This window comes from Lepidochelys kempii, chromosome 18 (genome assembly GCF_965140265.1).
Source record: "Lepidochelys kempii isolate rLepKem1 chromosome 18, rLepKem1.hap2, whole genome shotgun sequence".
Classification (NCBI taxonomy): domain Eukaryota; kingdom Metazoa; phylum Chordata; order Testudines; family Cheloniidae; genus Lepidochelys; species Lepidochelys kempii.
This window is the reverse complement of record NC_133273.1, coordinates 24,879,990-24,895,509: the sequence shown is the minus strand read 5'-3', so window position 1 is coordinate 24,895,509 and position 15,520 is coordinate 24,879,990. Positions and strand designations below refer to the sequence as shown.

Here is a 15,520-nt window from a genome sequence, read left to right as displayed (position 1 = left end):
TAATAATTTGATTCCAGTGCATGCCCCTTACTGCCAGAGGGAGAGAAAGATAAACATTAAATGAGATAACTATCTACAAGAATCTGACAGGTGTAAACCACCATGAGGGAGCAAAATTATTTAGGGTAATACAATAAGGTATAATTCGGAATAATTGTCTGGTGGTAAGCAAAAGAACAAGCATGGTGAGGCCAAGGGAGTATATGACTGTGCTCTAACTACATTGGGGGGTAAAGACATGGAAGGATCTGATCTAGGACTCTTTGCGCACATTATTCAGAAACATTGCACAAAATATTTCTGACAAATTTTATTTTAACATTTCATTAACTAAGTCACTCTGACTAGCACACGTGAAAAGATCATTTAGCTGCAACCTTACAAATATGACAAGTGTAGGGGGTTCTTAATTAATTGGTTTTGCCATTGCTGCTTTCACTAAGAAGAGTGACAAGAGGTAGGTGTGTGTGTATGTGTGTGTGTGTGTGTGTTAGAGAACACTAGAATTACCATATAAGCATTGGTTTCAGAGTAACAGCTGTGTTAGCCTGTATTCGCAAAAAGAAAAGGAGTACTTGTGGCACCTTAGAGACTAACCAATTTATTTGAGCATAAGCTTTCGTGAGCTACAGCTCACTTCATCGTATGAAGTGAGCTGTAGCTCACGAAAGCTTATGCTCAAATAAATTGGTTAGTCTCTAAGGTGCCACAAGTAAACAATTTAATCTGTCATCCATCAGGATGTCACAAGAATTTGCACATATTTCTAGGTTTAAATTTTTATGGAAATTAAGATCACAACATTACTAACCAAACCGGTAAGAAATATTCTGGCACAGTTTCAAAAAATGAAACAAAACACAAGCAGAAATCCACTTTTTAAACCGATTTCCTTTCCTTTTTATTTAAGCAAGCAAACAAGCTTCAGAATCACATGAACAAAAACTATTAAACATAATACTATTGTTTACATTCACAGATCTTTCTAGTGCAGAAGTTTCATTAGCTACCAGATCCATTTAAGTCAATTTCTTTAAGAACAAAAACCATTAGCTTGTGAATTATTCCAGTTCCTAATATAAGCGTTACTGCTAGTTACATCAAATGTTGTGCTAAAGGAGTTCACCCACAATTAGATTTTATGGAGAAGATAGCTTTTTGATTATTCTTAAGAAGAGACACAAGAAACTTTCCATCTGAGTTTGTGTTCTTCTCCCTCTCCTCCCCTTCATCAAGATTTCTGTACTAATCTTTCAATATAAGAGGAGCCTTCACTTGATCAGCCACCTCCTTCCCCATCAGTATTTCAACAATAGCCAGGCCAAACTCAAAGCTGGTGCCAGGACCACGGCTGGTGAGAAAGTTCCCGTCCTTTTCCACACGGTTTTCAGAGTACTTGTAGTGTTCTTAAAGAGGAAAAACAGAACACAGAAGATGTTCAGGCTGTTGCAGCTCATGCACAACTCCAGTAGCAATTTGGCAAATTCTTCCAGATCTGCCATACTGCTCAGTACTGTTAGCCCCAAGTGTTCAAAAATCATGAGTCAGATCCACCAAAACCATGAGATTAAAAAAAAAAAATTATTGTGTTCTCTAACTTCTGGCTTTCAAATCTTTAAAGCTTTTCTTTGTTATGAGGCCTAGGATTTTTTTTAAATAAAAGTTGAGACTCTCTCCCAATCACATGCTTATGGTTAGTGCTTTAAGGAAAAAGCCACAATAAAAACCTCACAGTAAACCCCTCCCCTTCTCTCCCAATAGCTGGCAACACTTGTACTGCTAATTAAGACAGTGTGTGCTTCATTAATTAATGCCTGTGGCTTGCAAACCTATCACCTTCTCGTGAAAGCTCTGATGCATTAAACTATGCTTTTAGATACATCTTGGAAATTCATCATATTACACATTAGAAAATGCTACAGTGATTTCCATTGAAATCTACAATCCCTCAAAGGTTCATGTATCCACTTCATACTGTCTGTGAAGGGAATGGCTTTGATACTGCAAGACAGGTGAAAGGGCTGTATATCTTGTATGAGGCCCTTAGCAATAGTAGTGCTAACTCCAGTGCAAAGTCCATATTGAGTGTTGGCATAAAGCAGGTCATCTTTCCAGCATAGGCCATTATTCCTAAAAGCATAGGAATTAGTGGCCATAACTGGCTCCAGGTGAAAACGTGCAACTAAGCCTCACCTTGGAAACGAAATCCCAGTGTTGGAGAAGCCAACAGCTAGTGCCAAATGGAACACTAGAGCCTTACCTGGACCCCATTCTAGGAGGGGGAAGGGACATAGTTCAAATTGACCAGGACTAACTGTACTTAGACAGGACACCAGGTAATATTTTAATCAGTGCTGTATGGATTTGCAACACTAGTCAATAAGGAAAACAAAACAAAAGACTATCCCAGAGTGACACAATTTAAGTTACCCTAAACCAACATATACCCTGATAACAAAGCCCGTCAACACTGAGAAAGATTTACAGTGCCTCTTAATTCTCAGGGTATTTCTAGAAATCACAGACCACCTCTATAAACATGATGTTAGGAGATTTTCAAGCTCCCTCTGGGAAAGAAGTGGTGGATACCCTTCCCATCTTCATATTTCCCCTTTTCTGCTACACTCTCCTCCCCTCCTTCCATTTAGTGGTGAGAAAGTGCAATGAGAAATGTGCATGACATGCCTTCCCCAAATCACAGCAGTTTGCTACATGAGAAAAATATCACCGTTGACAGCTTGGTTTTCTGGAAGGTAAGAAGGGAACCATTTTAGTTTGGTTGCTGGGTTTTTTTAAGTAAGAATTCAGAAAGGGGAGAGCTGGCAGGCCTCAAGTAGGAGAGGAAAATGGTCCTAGCAGTGTTTTGTTGAGGCCGCCTCCGCTCCACCCTCCCCCCCGCTTCTTTCTGGCAAGTGGCAATACTGAAGGGCACAGGTCCGTGGATCCATTTCCTCCACAGTATTCAGGACAGATAAATGCTAAGTTTAACACATCCATTTGCCTTTTAATATTTATACCTACCTCCATTCATCATTTTATCTTTGGCCAAAGGGTGTGTTGTAACTTTCCTCCCAAACCCTATCCCATGTGCCAGCAGGGCAGTGGGACCTGCAAGTAATACAAAGTGAGCCTGTCACTAGTGTAAACTCCATTGGAGACAGGTACTTTTTAACAAACATTCAAAGAATGAGCCTCACAAAAGCCTAGGAGAGGCCTAGCATGGATGCATACACAGTCTAAGCCCACATGAGAACTATAGAAGAATAAATGCAAGGCCCCAACAGAGAAATACAGGTACATGGTGTCCTACATTTCCTTTAAACAAAATCAATCCCCCAGGGGAGAGAACGTACATCAAAAACCAGAAAGTTATTTAGTTCTAAATCTTTGAATAAAAACTATTGTCTTGCAGATTAAGTGATCACTGTACTTGATTCCCATCTTCTACAACAAGTCAGTCATACTGCTAGGATATCTGCTTAAATTGGGGGAAAGAGGCAGAATATGACACTGAACAGAGAGCTGCTAACAAGGATTAATTACAAATATTCTGGGGAAAACCTCACAGTTGACAGTCAACTGTGTGCCAAGTGCCCAAGGAAGGGTATTAACATACAATATCTTAGCCAAATCATGGGCTAGGAGCTGTAACTTTTTTATTTGTAATAACAGCATTTAGAGGAGATAACACTTCCCATTTGAACTGAATTGAGGAAGGAATGTAGCAGAAAGTTATATAACAAATGACCTAGAAAAAACCATTATGGGAATTCCAGAAAATAAGATTTACCAGTTTCTGTGTATTGTTCAAGTTTGACTCATGGGCCAGTTCCAGGAAAGAAGCAACTTGTGTTATTCAGCTAGAAGTTTGCTTTGCAAACAGTTATAATTAAATCAGTGACTCTTTTCAAGTGAACTTCCATTATTATGAATGGTGTCCTTTACAGAACTGTTGAAAATTCATCTTGATTGTTTATAGCAAAAGCAGGAGGATAAATAGAAAACTACTGTCCCCCAAGTGTGAGGAAATTCAGAACTTTGCAGGTACCCGGGATAAGCCATCAGATAAATCTAGTGATAGCAAATTAAAATGACATTCTGTACTTCCACAGCACTCAAAAGAACAAAGACATATCAGAAACAAAAGTGAAAGAGGCATTCCAAAAATGCCTATGACTAGACTAAATAAATACATTTTATACATGTCAATGGGCAGAAGGAAATCACTTATGAAAGCCTTTTCCCGACCACTACTTCATCTAGAGTCGAACTAGTAGAGCTGGCACTTGCTTATATTACTTTTCATACCTCAGACACCTCAAAGCACTTTATAAAGCAATGAATAAGATACCTGGTCATGCAGTCTGTCTAGGAGCCAAGCCAGGCAAGAATAATTCTCGTTACCACTGCCATGTGGATGAGGAATGGTGAACCTGTAATCTTATATTTACAATTTTTCCTCCAAAGCTAAAGGGCAACAGAGGGCCACATTACTTTATGTCTGAGAAATTTATATTGACGGCGTACTGCCAGCACATAGCTCCTGGCAGAGAGACTGCTAGCGTAAGCATGTATTTTATAGAACACCCTAGTATATTGCTAGGGCCTTACCAAATTCATGGTCCATTTTGGTCAATTTCATGGTCATAGGATTTTTAAAAGAATCATAAGTTTCTCAATTTCAGGTATTGAAATCTGAAGGTTCATGGTGTTGTAACTGTAGAGGTCCTGACCCAAGAAAGGTGTTGTGGGGAGGGTACAAGGTTATTGTAGGGGTGTCATGGCATTGCCACCCTTACTTCTGCGCTGCTGCTGGTGGGGGTGCTTTCTTCAGAGCTCAGCAGCCAGACAGCAGCGACTGCTGGCTGGGAGCCCAGCTCTGAAGGCAAAACCGCCGCCAGCAGCAGTGCAGAAGTAAGGGTGGCATGGTATAGTATTGCAACTCTTACTTCTGTGCTTCTGCTGGCATGGCACAGCCTTCAGAGCTAGGTGCCTGGCAGTAGCTGCCCCTCTCTGACTATCCAACTCTGAAGGCAGTGCAAAAGTAAAGCTGACAATACCATGACCTCCCCCTAAAATAACCTTGCAACTCCCCCATGATCTGCTTTTGGGTTGGGACCCCCAGTTTGAGAAACACTGGTTTCCCCCATGAAAGTATAGGGTAAAAGGTACACAAATGACCATATTTCATGGCCGTGATGAGTTTTTCACGGCCGCGAATTTGGTAGGGCCCTATATATAGCGTTTCACTTTGTTAGATTATAGCTCCTCTCCCCCCTCCATTTGAACTCTATGCATGTTACATTTTACTCTTGCTACTGAGCTATTGGGACACAACAGTACTGAAAGAGTTTTCTAAAGTAGGTAGTTACCCAGACAGTCCTTTAAAGCAGCCAAGTAGGTTACAATACAAGATAGTTCATTACTGTACCTACCTGCACAAATAGCAGCAATTAGGCCTTTTCTGTTCTCCTGGTCCACTAAAATGTCTTTCACGGCAGGAGACTGCACAAAGAAATAATATTACATTAAGGAATTATTTAAAAAAAAAAAAAAAAAACACCCACAAATCATGCTGCACGATCTGTAATACATACAAAAAATAGTTAATTATGTAGAGAAAGTAGATCAGGAATTTTTAGTGTTATGAGACAGGGAACAGTCAATCAAAAGCTGGAAAATTCAAAACCAATAAAGGAAATACTTTTTCACACAACATGTGATTGAACTTTTGCCACAGAAAGTAGCTGAAGCCAAGAACTCAAAATGATTCAAAATGAGACTGGATATTAAGAATATCCAGAGTTATCAACATAAGGAACATTTTGGAAGTTATAGTATACTTCATGCTTCAGGGCTTAAGCCAATTGTTAACTAGGAGAGACAACGAGACCAATTTGCTGGGTTAAATTATTCCATATCTGCTTAATGAGGGTTTTTATTAGGGCTGTCAAGTGATTAAAAAATTAATTGCTATTAATTGTACTGTTAAACAATAATAGAATACCATTTAAGTATTTTTGGATGTTTTCTACATTTTCAAATATATGGATTTCATTACAACAAAGAACAGAGTACAGGGCTCACTTTATTTTTTATTATAAATATTTGTGCTGTAAAAAAAAAAAAAAAACAAAAGAAGTATTTTTCAATTCACTTCATACAAGTACTGTAGTGCAATCTCTTTATCATGAAAGTTGAATGTACAAATGTAGAATTATGTACAAAAAATAACTGCACTCAAAAATAAAATATAAAACTTTAGAGCCTACAAGTCCACTCAGTTCTACTTCTTGATCAGCCAATCGCTCAGACAAACAAGTTTGTTTACATTTGCAGGAGCTAATGCTTCACCTGAAAAGTGAGAACAGGCACTCACATGGCAAGATATTTACATGCCAGATAGGCTAAAGATTCATATGTCCCTTCATGCCCCACCATTCCAGAGGACATGCATCCATGCTGATGTTGGGTTCTACTAGAGAACAATCCAAAGCAGAGTGCAGATCAACGCATGTTCACTTTCATCTGAGGCAGATGCAAGTATTTGTAATAAAAATAATAATATAATGTGAGCACTGTACACTTTGTATTCTGTGTTGTAATTGAAATCAATATATTTGAAAATGTAGAAAAACATTCAATATATTTCAATTAGTATTCTATTATTTAACAGTGCAATTAATAATATTAATAGAGTTTTTTTTTTAAGTTAAATTGCGTGAGTTAACTGCGATTAATTGACAGCCTTAGTCTTTATGCCTTCCACTAAAAGAGATGCTACTGGCCATTGCTAGACAGGATACCGGACTAGATGAACCTTAAATTGGATTCAGTATGGCAATTCCTAATTTCTTATGGCATCAAAATACTTTATATCCTGTTCAATAATCATTTACGACAAGATGTTGCATCTCCATACTACAAGTTATAACAGAGTACTTCCCCATTGTTACACTGGATAACTCTGGCTAAGACTGCAGCTGCACAGCTTACTGTGTTTTTTTGTTTTTGTTTTTAATTAAATGTTGGGTTGAATTTGCTGCAGTAGCAGGAGAATAAGCAACACTTACAGATATATGGGCAGGCCTGTGAATTATCTTCATGATTTTACCTCTGACAAATTTTGAGCTCCTAGGTTACCACCTGGCAGGACCACCACATCATACGGCCCCTAAACAAAGAAAGAAATGCTTACTTAGCAGAATTCTACAGAAGAGGAGCATGCACGTTCACCCAGGGGAGTTTGTCTTTATGACTGTTAAAACATACTAAAATGAGAAGCAGAGGAATTCTACCTTTTCTGCTTCTGAAAGGCTCTTTACTCAAAACGAAGTCTGATGAGCGACCAAAATATTTCACTTAATGGAGCTACTAGAAAAACACTGTTTCGTTTTCCATATATCAGGCCAAGAACTGCTGGAGAAACTTGATTTGAGGCAAACTTTGCCTACACAATAAGTCTTTGTGGATGGGGAGTTTAGTGCTCCAGAGTGTGATTGGCAGCTCTGCAATGTGCTAATAGGTGCTATGCTGCAAAGCTCCCTAAGCAGCACTTCCTTCCTGAACAGAAACTTTCTTTTGTTCCAAATTATGTTATTTTGTCAGAGAGTCTGGGTAACATGTACAGTAAAGCTCGGAGTTAAACATTTTACCAAGTCAAATACCTGGACAGAATGTTAAAAATTGTGCAAAACTAAGATACTGTGTTGCAGGACAACACTAGAAGGGAGAGAATTAAATTATGTGCCTCTGGGTTTGTGCAGTGCTGCTACGATCAGTCAAACTGGGCGTTACTAATAACCTTCCAAGTCCACTGCTAACCTGTGAAGAAGGTCCTGTAAAGCATTATGCTAAGTCAGTATGACAAACCTCTTTTCTGGCATCTTCTAGACTGGCATCAGGACAAATGAAGACATCTCGGCTGCACTGCACTGGATCTTTTCCTGTTAAGCCTGCAATAATCACCTTGATCTGACAGAAAAACAGACACCATTACAACAGCAAAATGCTCTGCTTTAAGGGGGTGCAGATGACAATTCTGAAGTAGTATGCAGAGGTATATTTTGTTTAAAAGATTATTTAAACCAAGAAATAGTAAAAGCTGTAGAGAATCGGACTAAAACCAAAGGTTTCCCACCTCAGAAGTAAAATTAGATGAGAAGTACCTGCAGTAAGATTAGTTATTTGAATCTGGAAAGTCTAACAGCTGTATCACATAATCCAGCATTCCACAGGTTTCTAGATTAAAGTAGTGTCAGATTAAGCAGGCCTGCTAAATGATCCATTATCTTTTTGGTCCTGGTTCACAGGACACTCTCTAAATCGGTTTATTCAGCTCCAGACTCCTGACTCTCAGCTACTTGGTCACAGTTTCACAGATGTGCACAGCACCCTATAGGGAAAAATAAGGAAAGATCTGTGCTCTAAGGAGCACCAGCACAAGGGAGTGAACAAATTAATGGGATGAAAAAGAAGGGGAGAGGTATCATTTTATTTTGGCTGCTTCATGTGCACAGACTTGAGGTTCTGGTCATTTAAATTCTCACTTTGCAGTTTTGGTTTTTTTAAATCTTATTTATCACTCTTGCACCTGATCAAGATTGGATTATTGCCTATACTTGCAGGTGCACAAGTGATAAATAGGGAGCACTCTACAGGTGGTAAGTGAGAGACTGCTAGCTGAAAGCAGAGCTTCAAGGAGAGATCTGAGTGAAATAATCAAGGTCATTAGCTTGATGAATACAAAAGGGTCTAGTCTTCCTAAGAAAAAAGAAAACTCTCTCCACTAACACAGGAGTTGCACATATTTTGAGAGGATGATAGATACCTACATATCGGCCCTAGTCACTACTAGGTTCACAGCGTAAATGTGTTTACATTGTTTGGAACACATCCACTTTAATATGGCTAAATGTAAATGTATACATCTAGGAACGAAGAATGTGGCCATACTTACACAATGGGGGACTCCAACCTGGGAAGCAGTGACTCTGAAAAAGATTTTGGAGCTATGGTGGATAATCCCACCCAGTGCAATGCTGCAGTCAAAAGGGTTAATGCAATCTTTGGATGCACAAACAGGGAAATCTTGAGTAGGAGTAGAGAGGTTATTTTACAACTGTATTTGGCACTGCTATGACCATTGCTGGAATACTGCGTCCAGTTCTAGTGTCCACAATTCAAGAAGGATGTTGATAAATTGGAGAGGGCTCAGAGTGAACCCACAAGAAAAATTAAAGGATTAGAAAAGATGCCTTATAGCGATAAATAGATTGAGCTACTTGAATCTATCTTAACAAAGAGAAGATTAAGGTGTGACTTGATTGAAATCTGTAAGTACCTACTTGGGAAAAAAAATCTGATAATGGGCTCTTCAATCTATCAGAGAAAGATAGAACACAATCCAATATCTGGAAGGTGGAGCTAGTCAGATTCAGATTGATATATATTTACACCTTACTTCCAATGAGAATAATTCACCACAACCCTTGGTAAATTGTTCCAATGGTTGAATCTCCATCACTGACAATTTCTAAATCAAGATTGGATGCTTTTTCTAACAGGTATGTTTTGGCCTATTGAATCTATGAATTCATATTCTGCAGCAATGAGTACTTGTTTGTATGAGTGAGCATCTGTCTTTCAAACCACAAATAAAAGGGCCCAGTTGCATGTTCATCCAGGAGCCCACTGAATAAAACAATTTCTCCATCACTGAGGATTGATTCAAGGTGAGAATACTTGGTAAATATCTTTTGTTTTAACAAATGGTCATAAAAAGTTCTAGTGGTTATCATACTCACTCCAGCCCTTCTCATAACATCAGCGGGGATAACAGTTTCCATCTCCTCTGCTCCTTTAGCCAGAATCACTAAGGCTCTTTTTGAGACCATGTTTTAACAGCTTTAAGATGTACTTCTGATTTTCACTGGACCCCACCGCTACACTGAAGCTTCCAGAGCCCACAAAGCAAAGAGTCTGCTCGAGGAACAAAGAGAGACTGTTAGAGGGTGAATCCCCTAGACCAGAGGTTCTCAACCTTTTTCTTTCTGAGCATGCCCCCCTCCTCCAACATGCTATAAAAACTCCACAGCCCACCTGTGCCACAATAACTGGTTTTCTGCGTATAAAAGCTAGGGCCAGTGTTAGGGGGTAACAAGCAGGGCAATTGCTATAGGCCCCATGCTACAGGGCCCCCCACAAAGTTACATTGTTCAGGCTTCGGCTACCAGTCCAGGTGGCAGGGCTCAGGGACCTGGGCTTCAGCTTTCTCCCCTGGGCCCCAGCGACTTTGGAGGCCCCCTGAAACCTGCTCGAGGCCCCCTAGTTGAGAACCACTGCCCTAGACTTCCTCATGTGGTGGCGATTGATTTTTGTAAGAAGCCATTATTTCTACCATACTGCATCATAAGAAATTTATGAAGGACCTAGATCATTTTGTTTCTAACAGATTATTTACAATAAAAGCCTCTTCTGAGCGGGGCAATTCTTGTGCCTTATTCAAATGTTGCCCAATAGCGAAATGCACCACAGAATAGTACTGTTTTGCACTTCTGTACCATGTTTAATTGAAAAGATCTCAAAACAGTCACAATGCTGTGAATTATGCCACCACTATTTTACAAGAGAAACTAAGGCACAGAAGGGTTAAACAACTTGTCCAATGGGATACAGTGCATCAGTCCAGAGTTGGGAAGAGAAGCCTGGTCTAATTAAAAATGTTACACAATATATATTTGCCAGTGTTAATGTTTAAGGTGAACATCAGATTTGCTTTCAGAGTGCACACCCACACTGATGGGGAGAGAGATTATTGACTCCCACCTGAAGTCTTGTTTACAACTCTTATTAGAAGGGTTTAAATTAGATTTTAAACCCATATTTGGTATTTAGTTTCTGGACAGCTGATGCAGGAGGAGTTTCCTCTGATTTGTAACGATTCTACCCATGCCTTCACATGTTTGATTCATATATTTTCTGGCATTTCCCAATCTCTGTGGGGAAGAGGGTGGGGAAACTGCCCTGAAGTGACTGAATAGAACAAAGGAAGATTCTTTTTAAAAGTGAGTCTCCGAAATAGATATTTAAGACTAAATGTGCAGAAGATTTTCAAGAGAATTTAAATGAAGACTATTAAGTAGAACTAATCTTGTGGCTTCAGCACATAAACTACATATTAAATTCATGTTTATGGTGACAAATCTTTTGTTAAACACAACTTACAAGTGACTTTTGGGTCATCAGAAAGATGGCAACATTGATGACCACTGGGAATGGAGGCATTTCACAACTCACCCACTCTGTTTAGCAGGGAGTTTTTTCCAGTAAGGGGGTTTCCACCCAAAAATGCACATGCAGTTTGGGCATTCTTTATAAGAAAAAAATGTTAGACACAGTCACCCAGACAAATTTGGAGGTTGGGGGAATAGGATTTGTTAAACTTAATTTTATTGTTCTCTGCTTTGCTCTGTTTCTTCAGCAGTAGCAGCAGCAGCGATTAGTGAGCAACAAGCCATTTTCTGTACACATTCACAAAAGACGTGGCCAAAGAACTGCCTTTTCCTCCACTCTGCTATGGACTTAACTACCATTACATCTTTGCACAGGAGCCTATAAAAATACTTTTTAAAAGACACATTGCATACTTCTGCTATGGAATTCACTATCACAAGATACCACTGAGGCCAACAGTTTATGCATATAAACGGATCTAAAAAACATTCTACTAAAGAATGGTCGGTTACAATAGACAGAATAAGAGGGATATAAACCATACCTGTTTCAGGGCATAAACCAGCCACCAGTGGATGGGATTAAGAAAAAGCTTCCCCTATAGGCAGATTTAGGGAATAACTTTCCACTGCACCTTCCTCTGAAGTATGTGGTAACCAGCCACTGTCAAGAGACATGATACTAAACTACAGTAAATTGACCTCTGGTCTAATTTAGTATAGAAAATCCTAATTTATTACGGAGTTTTATCTTCTGCCAATTAAGTACCAAATCCACTAAGCAAGTAAATTGACTCATGTAGTCATGGCAAGAACTTCCAGTCACTGTGTGACTAAGGGAGTACTAAAATAAAAGAGCTGATAGTTTTCTTCAAAAGATCCACAAGAATCTGCAAAACTCATTTTCACAAGAAATTGGCTAGCTAATAACAAACAGGTTGAACAGATGTCAAGCATGGTTCATGTATATATACACTACTTAAATATGGAAGCTGTACACATTTCGTTTGTATTCCTCCTCTCTGCCCTTTATAAATTTTTTATCTTCAGAGACTGTAAATTCTTTGGAGTAAACTCTATGTCCTCCTCTGTGGGCATTTGTGTACAGTGCCTAGCACATTGTGGGTGCTACCAGAATAAAAACAGTAATTATTCATGGAGATTACAGAGCCAAGTTACTCAGAACAAGTCCTTGATTTAGCACAGGGGTGGGCAAACTATGGCCTGGGGGCCACATCCAGCCCTTCAGGTATTTTAATCAGGCCCTCATGCTCCAGCCGGGGAGTGGGGTCTGGAGCTTCCCCTGCTCCGTGCATGCTGTGGCCAGTGGGAGCTGCAGGGGTGGCAGCTGCAGGGGTGGTGCCTGCAGACAGGGCAGCCTGCAGAGCTGCCTGGCCACACCTCCGCGTAGGAGCCAGAAGGGGGATGTGCCACTGCTTCTGGGAGCTGCTTGAGGTATGCACCATCCAGAGCCTGCACCCCTCCCACGCCCCAACCCCCTGCCCCAGCCCTGATCCCCTCCCACCCTCTGAACCCTCAGTCCCAGCCCAGAGCCCCCTCCTGCACTCCCACCCCAGAGCCTGCACCCCAAGCCGGAGCCCTCACCCCATCCCACGCTCCAACCCCCAATTTCGTGAGCATTCATGGCCCCCCATATAATTTCCATACCCAGGTGTGCCCCTCAGGCCAAAAAGTTTGCCCATCCCTGATTTAGCAGGTTGACTATGCATGGCAAATAAATCTCCTATTATGCAGCTCTGTCAGTAGTCTCATGGTGCCAATTTTGTGCAGGCACCTCCTACTATTCCAGTGGCAGCCAGTAAGTGAAGATCATCCTCCCTATATGGGTAAATGCACATTTCTGGGACCAATGACTGCCGACAGATGCAAATAGGAAAGGCAGCCCCTGGAAAGCTGGGGACAAGATGGTGTCCTTTTAAGGCACTAACCCAAATGCAGAAAGGAAAAATACTATACATGAGCCAGAAAATAAATATATTTTAATGGCTTATGAACTCAGCCAAGCTCGACTGAATATTTATGTCCCAACAGCTATTTTTAAATTTAGGGGATGGGGCATTTGAAGGCACAAGATTATTTTTTCAGAATTTATAAACAAAAAATAGGAAGAGGAATAGCACAAAATTATACTGCAGAGTGATCAAGACCACAGTGCCAGCAAGAAGAGACATTAAAGAGATTTGTAGCCACAGGCGTGCGGATGAAACTACAGACGGGTCAGAGTCCGAACCTACATGGGCACACGCAGGCAAGGACGGCTGTTTGTAATCAGCCTGCGCCCTCCATCAGACCCCAGGCACATCCCTGCTATTTCAGCCTGGGTTACGGCTCGCACCCCGGCGTCCCAGCAGGCTACGTTCGCCCGCCTCACCCCCGGCCTGCAGCGGCTCGCTGACAATCAATGCGGCAAAAACGCTGATATTCATGGGGAAGAAAAGCAAGGCAAAGCTCCAGCCCAGCCCAGCCGGGAACCCTGGAACCCCGCAACCCCCAAGCAGCTCCTTACCTATGGGGCGGGCGGGCAGGCAGAAGGAACCTGCTTCCATCCTGGAGGGGCCTTTTATTGGCCGCAGGAAGCATGCTGATGTCACGGGCTTTGCAGGCTGGCTGTTGCTATTTCACATGCCTTCAGACCTTCCTCTTTTTTGTCGTGCTCGGACAGATGCATTTGATAACTTAGCATTTTGCTTTAAAATAGTACAATACAGGTAATTTCTGCTTTTTAGTACTCTGTCTTTCCTCCAGGATAAATGGAACAGTCCTACCCCCCCCTGAAGTACACGCTCTTCTTGTTAACCCATTTCTTGCCAAAACACAGCACGTAGGAAAGTAAGTAATAAGGAAACCTGACTTTTAAGTACTAAACGCTTCCAAGTCACCAATATTTCCATGTAAAAGAATCAAAACGAGTGCCTGAAAAAAAGTAGAAGATTACACCTAGAAAAGAAACTGGCTGTGAAGAAAAGAAAGGACAAATTTGGCACAAGGAATGAAAATGTTTCACCCCTTTGCTCAGAAGTGAGGAGGCATTTTACTGTTGCTGATATCAGTTACAATTATGTCAGGGTTTGGAAATACTCTTTCCCTAATGATGATAACACTTATTTTATTTAATAAAATGTAAAGGTGCCTATGAACAGACATCTCAGCACAGCACAATAAAATAAATGCAAAGGATAAAGAACTTACCAGGCTAAATATTAACTATGACTATTATTATATTTCATGAATATGTAGTCAGAAATTAGGGGAAACAGGAAACAACTTATAGTATTTTCCCTTTTTAACTTAATATGCTTGTCATCAGATAGCTAATCTTTATCAGAGAATGTGCCAAAAAGACAACCCCCCCCCCAGCAATCAAGCCAATCACACAAAAGAACTCCTTTCCCAGTTAGAACTAAAAATGAGAGACCCAATGAGATAGTAAACACAGGGGAGGGTGCACAAAGAACAATCAAGGATAAGTCTATCTGATAATGCCTACCTTTCCTGATATGAACTGCACCTGGTATATAAATATTAATTTTAATATTTCATATTTATGCTCTGAGACTGATGTATTTCTAATAGGCTTCCTGAAAAGGGGCTATTTCTATTTGCATGGGAATGAAACAGTCTCTAAAAGTTGTGGAAGGCCTTCAAAGAGACTAATGAGACATTACATAAAACTTCTAAAACACTAAGCGTGTCAGACCCATATCAAAAGTGTTCCATGGAAATGGTGAAAACCTTGTATTAAATGCATACCAGCATCATAGAATACCAGGCTTGGAAGGGACCTCATCTAGTCCAACTCCCTGCTCAAAGCAGGGCCAATCTCCAATTTTTGCCCCAGATCCCTGAATGGTCCCCTCCAGGATTGAACTCGCAAGGCTGGGTTCAGCAGGCCAGTGCTCAATGAGCTATCCCTCCCCCCATGCCGACGTCAAAAGAAGAAAAGAGCTGAGACTTTACGGCGTGCGCGGGGCGGGGGGGATGGTCCTGGACGCCGGCAGGCGATTGCCCTGGTAAAGGAGGGCTCCAGCCAGCACTATTTGGATTGCCAGCCAGGGCCTAGTGCTGATAACGGGCATGCATGAGGGCAAAACCCTGATTTATTGCTTGGCACGCTGGGCTTTAGTGTCACTTCCATGGGCGTCCGAGCCCTGGTCACTGACGCCTCCAGCCAAGGGGCGGTGCTGCCGGGACGGGGCCTACAGCAGGTGTCGGGGGGCGGGGGCCTAGCCTGGGCCTCCCCCTCAGCGGGCGCCGGGGGCGCACAG

General features: G+C 41.1%; 1 protein-coding gene across 2 annotated transcripts; it reads right to left on the bottom strand.

Annotated features, from left to right (window-relative positions):
• Window positions 1–873: 873 nt before the first annotated feature.
• Window positions 874–13,866, bottom strand: PARK7 (Parkinsonism associated deglycase). 2 transcript variants are annotated; one of them, XM_073316794.1, is made up of 8 exons: window positions 13,762–13,848; window positions 11,780–11,898; window positions 9,807–9,981; window positions 7,873–7,974; window positions 7,115–7,174; window positions 5,436–5,505; window positions 3,022–3,108; window positions 874–1,406 (listed from the first exon to the last, which is right to left on the bottom strand). In XM_073316794.1, the coding sequence occupies exons 3-8, from the start codon at window positions 9,894–9,896 to the stop codon at window positions 1,246–1,248; spliced, it is 570 nt and encodes a 189-aa protein (XP_073172895.1). In that variant the 5' UTR covers window positions 9,897–9,981; window positions 11,780–11,898; window positions 13,762–13,848; the 3' UTR covers window positions 874–1,245. The 2 variants fall into 2 exon arrangements, with proteins under 2 accessions (XP_073172895.1, XP_073172896.1); XM_073316795.1 differs by lacking the exon at window positions 11,780–11,898 and having other exon boundaries at window positions 13,762–13,866.
• Between the last annotated feature and the right edge of the window lie 1,654 nt (window positions 13,867–15,520).

Coding starts and splice junctions, on each gene's coding strand:
- PARK7 (XM_073316795.1), bottom strand. CDS start 9,896: ATGGTCTCAAAAAGAGCCTTAGTGATTCTGGCTAAAGGAGCAGAGGAG. Junction 5,506..7,114: donor GAGCTCAAAATTTGTCAGAG/GTAAAATCATGA, acceptor TTCTTTGTGCAG/TCTCCTGCCGTGAAAGACAT. Junction 3,109..5,435: donor AATTGCTGCTATTTGTGCAG/GTAGGTACAGTA, acceptor TATTACTTGCAG/GTCCCACTGCCCTGCTGGCA.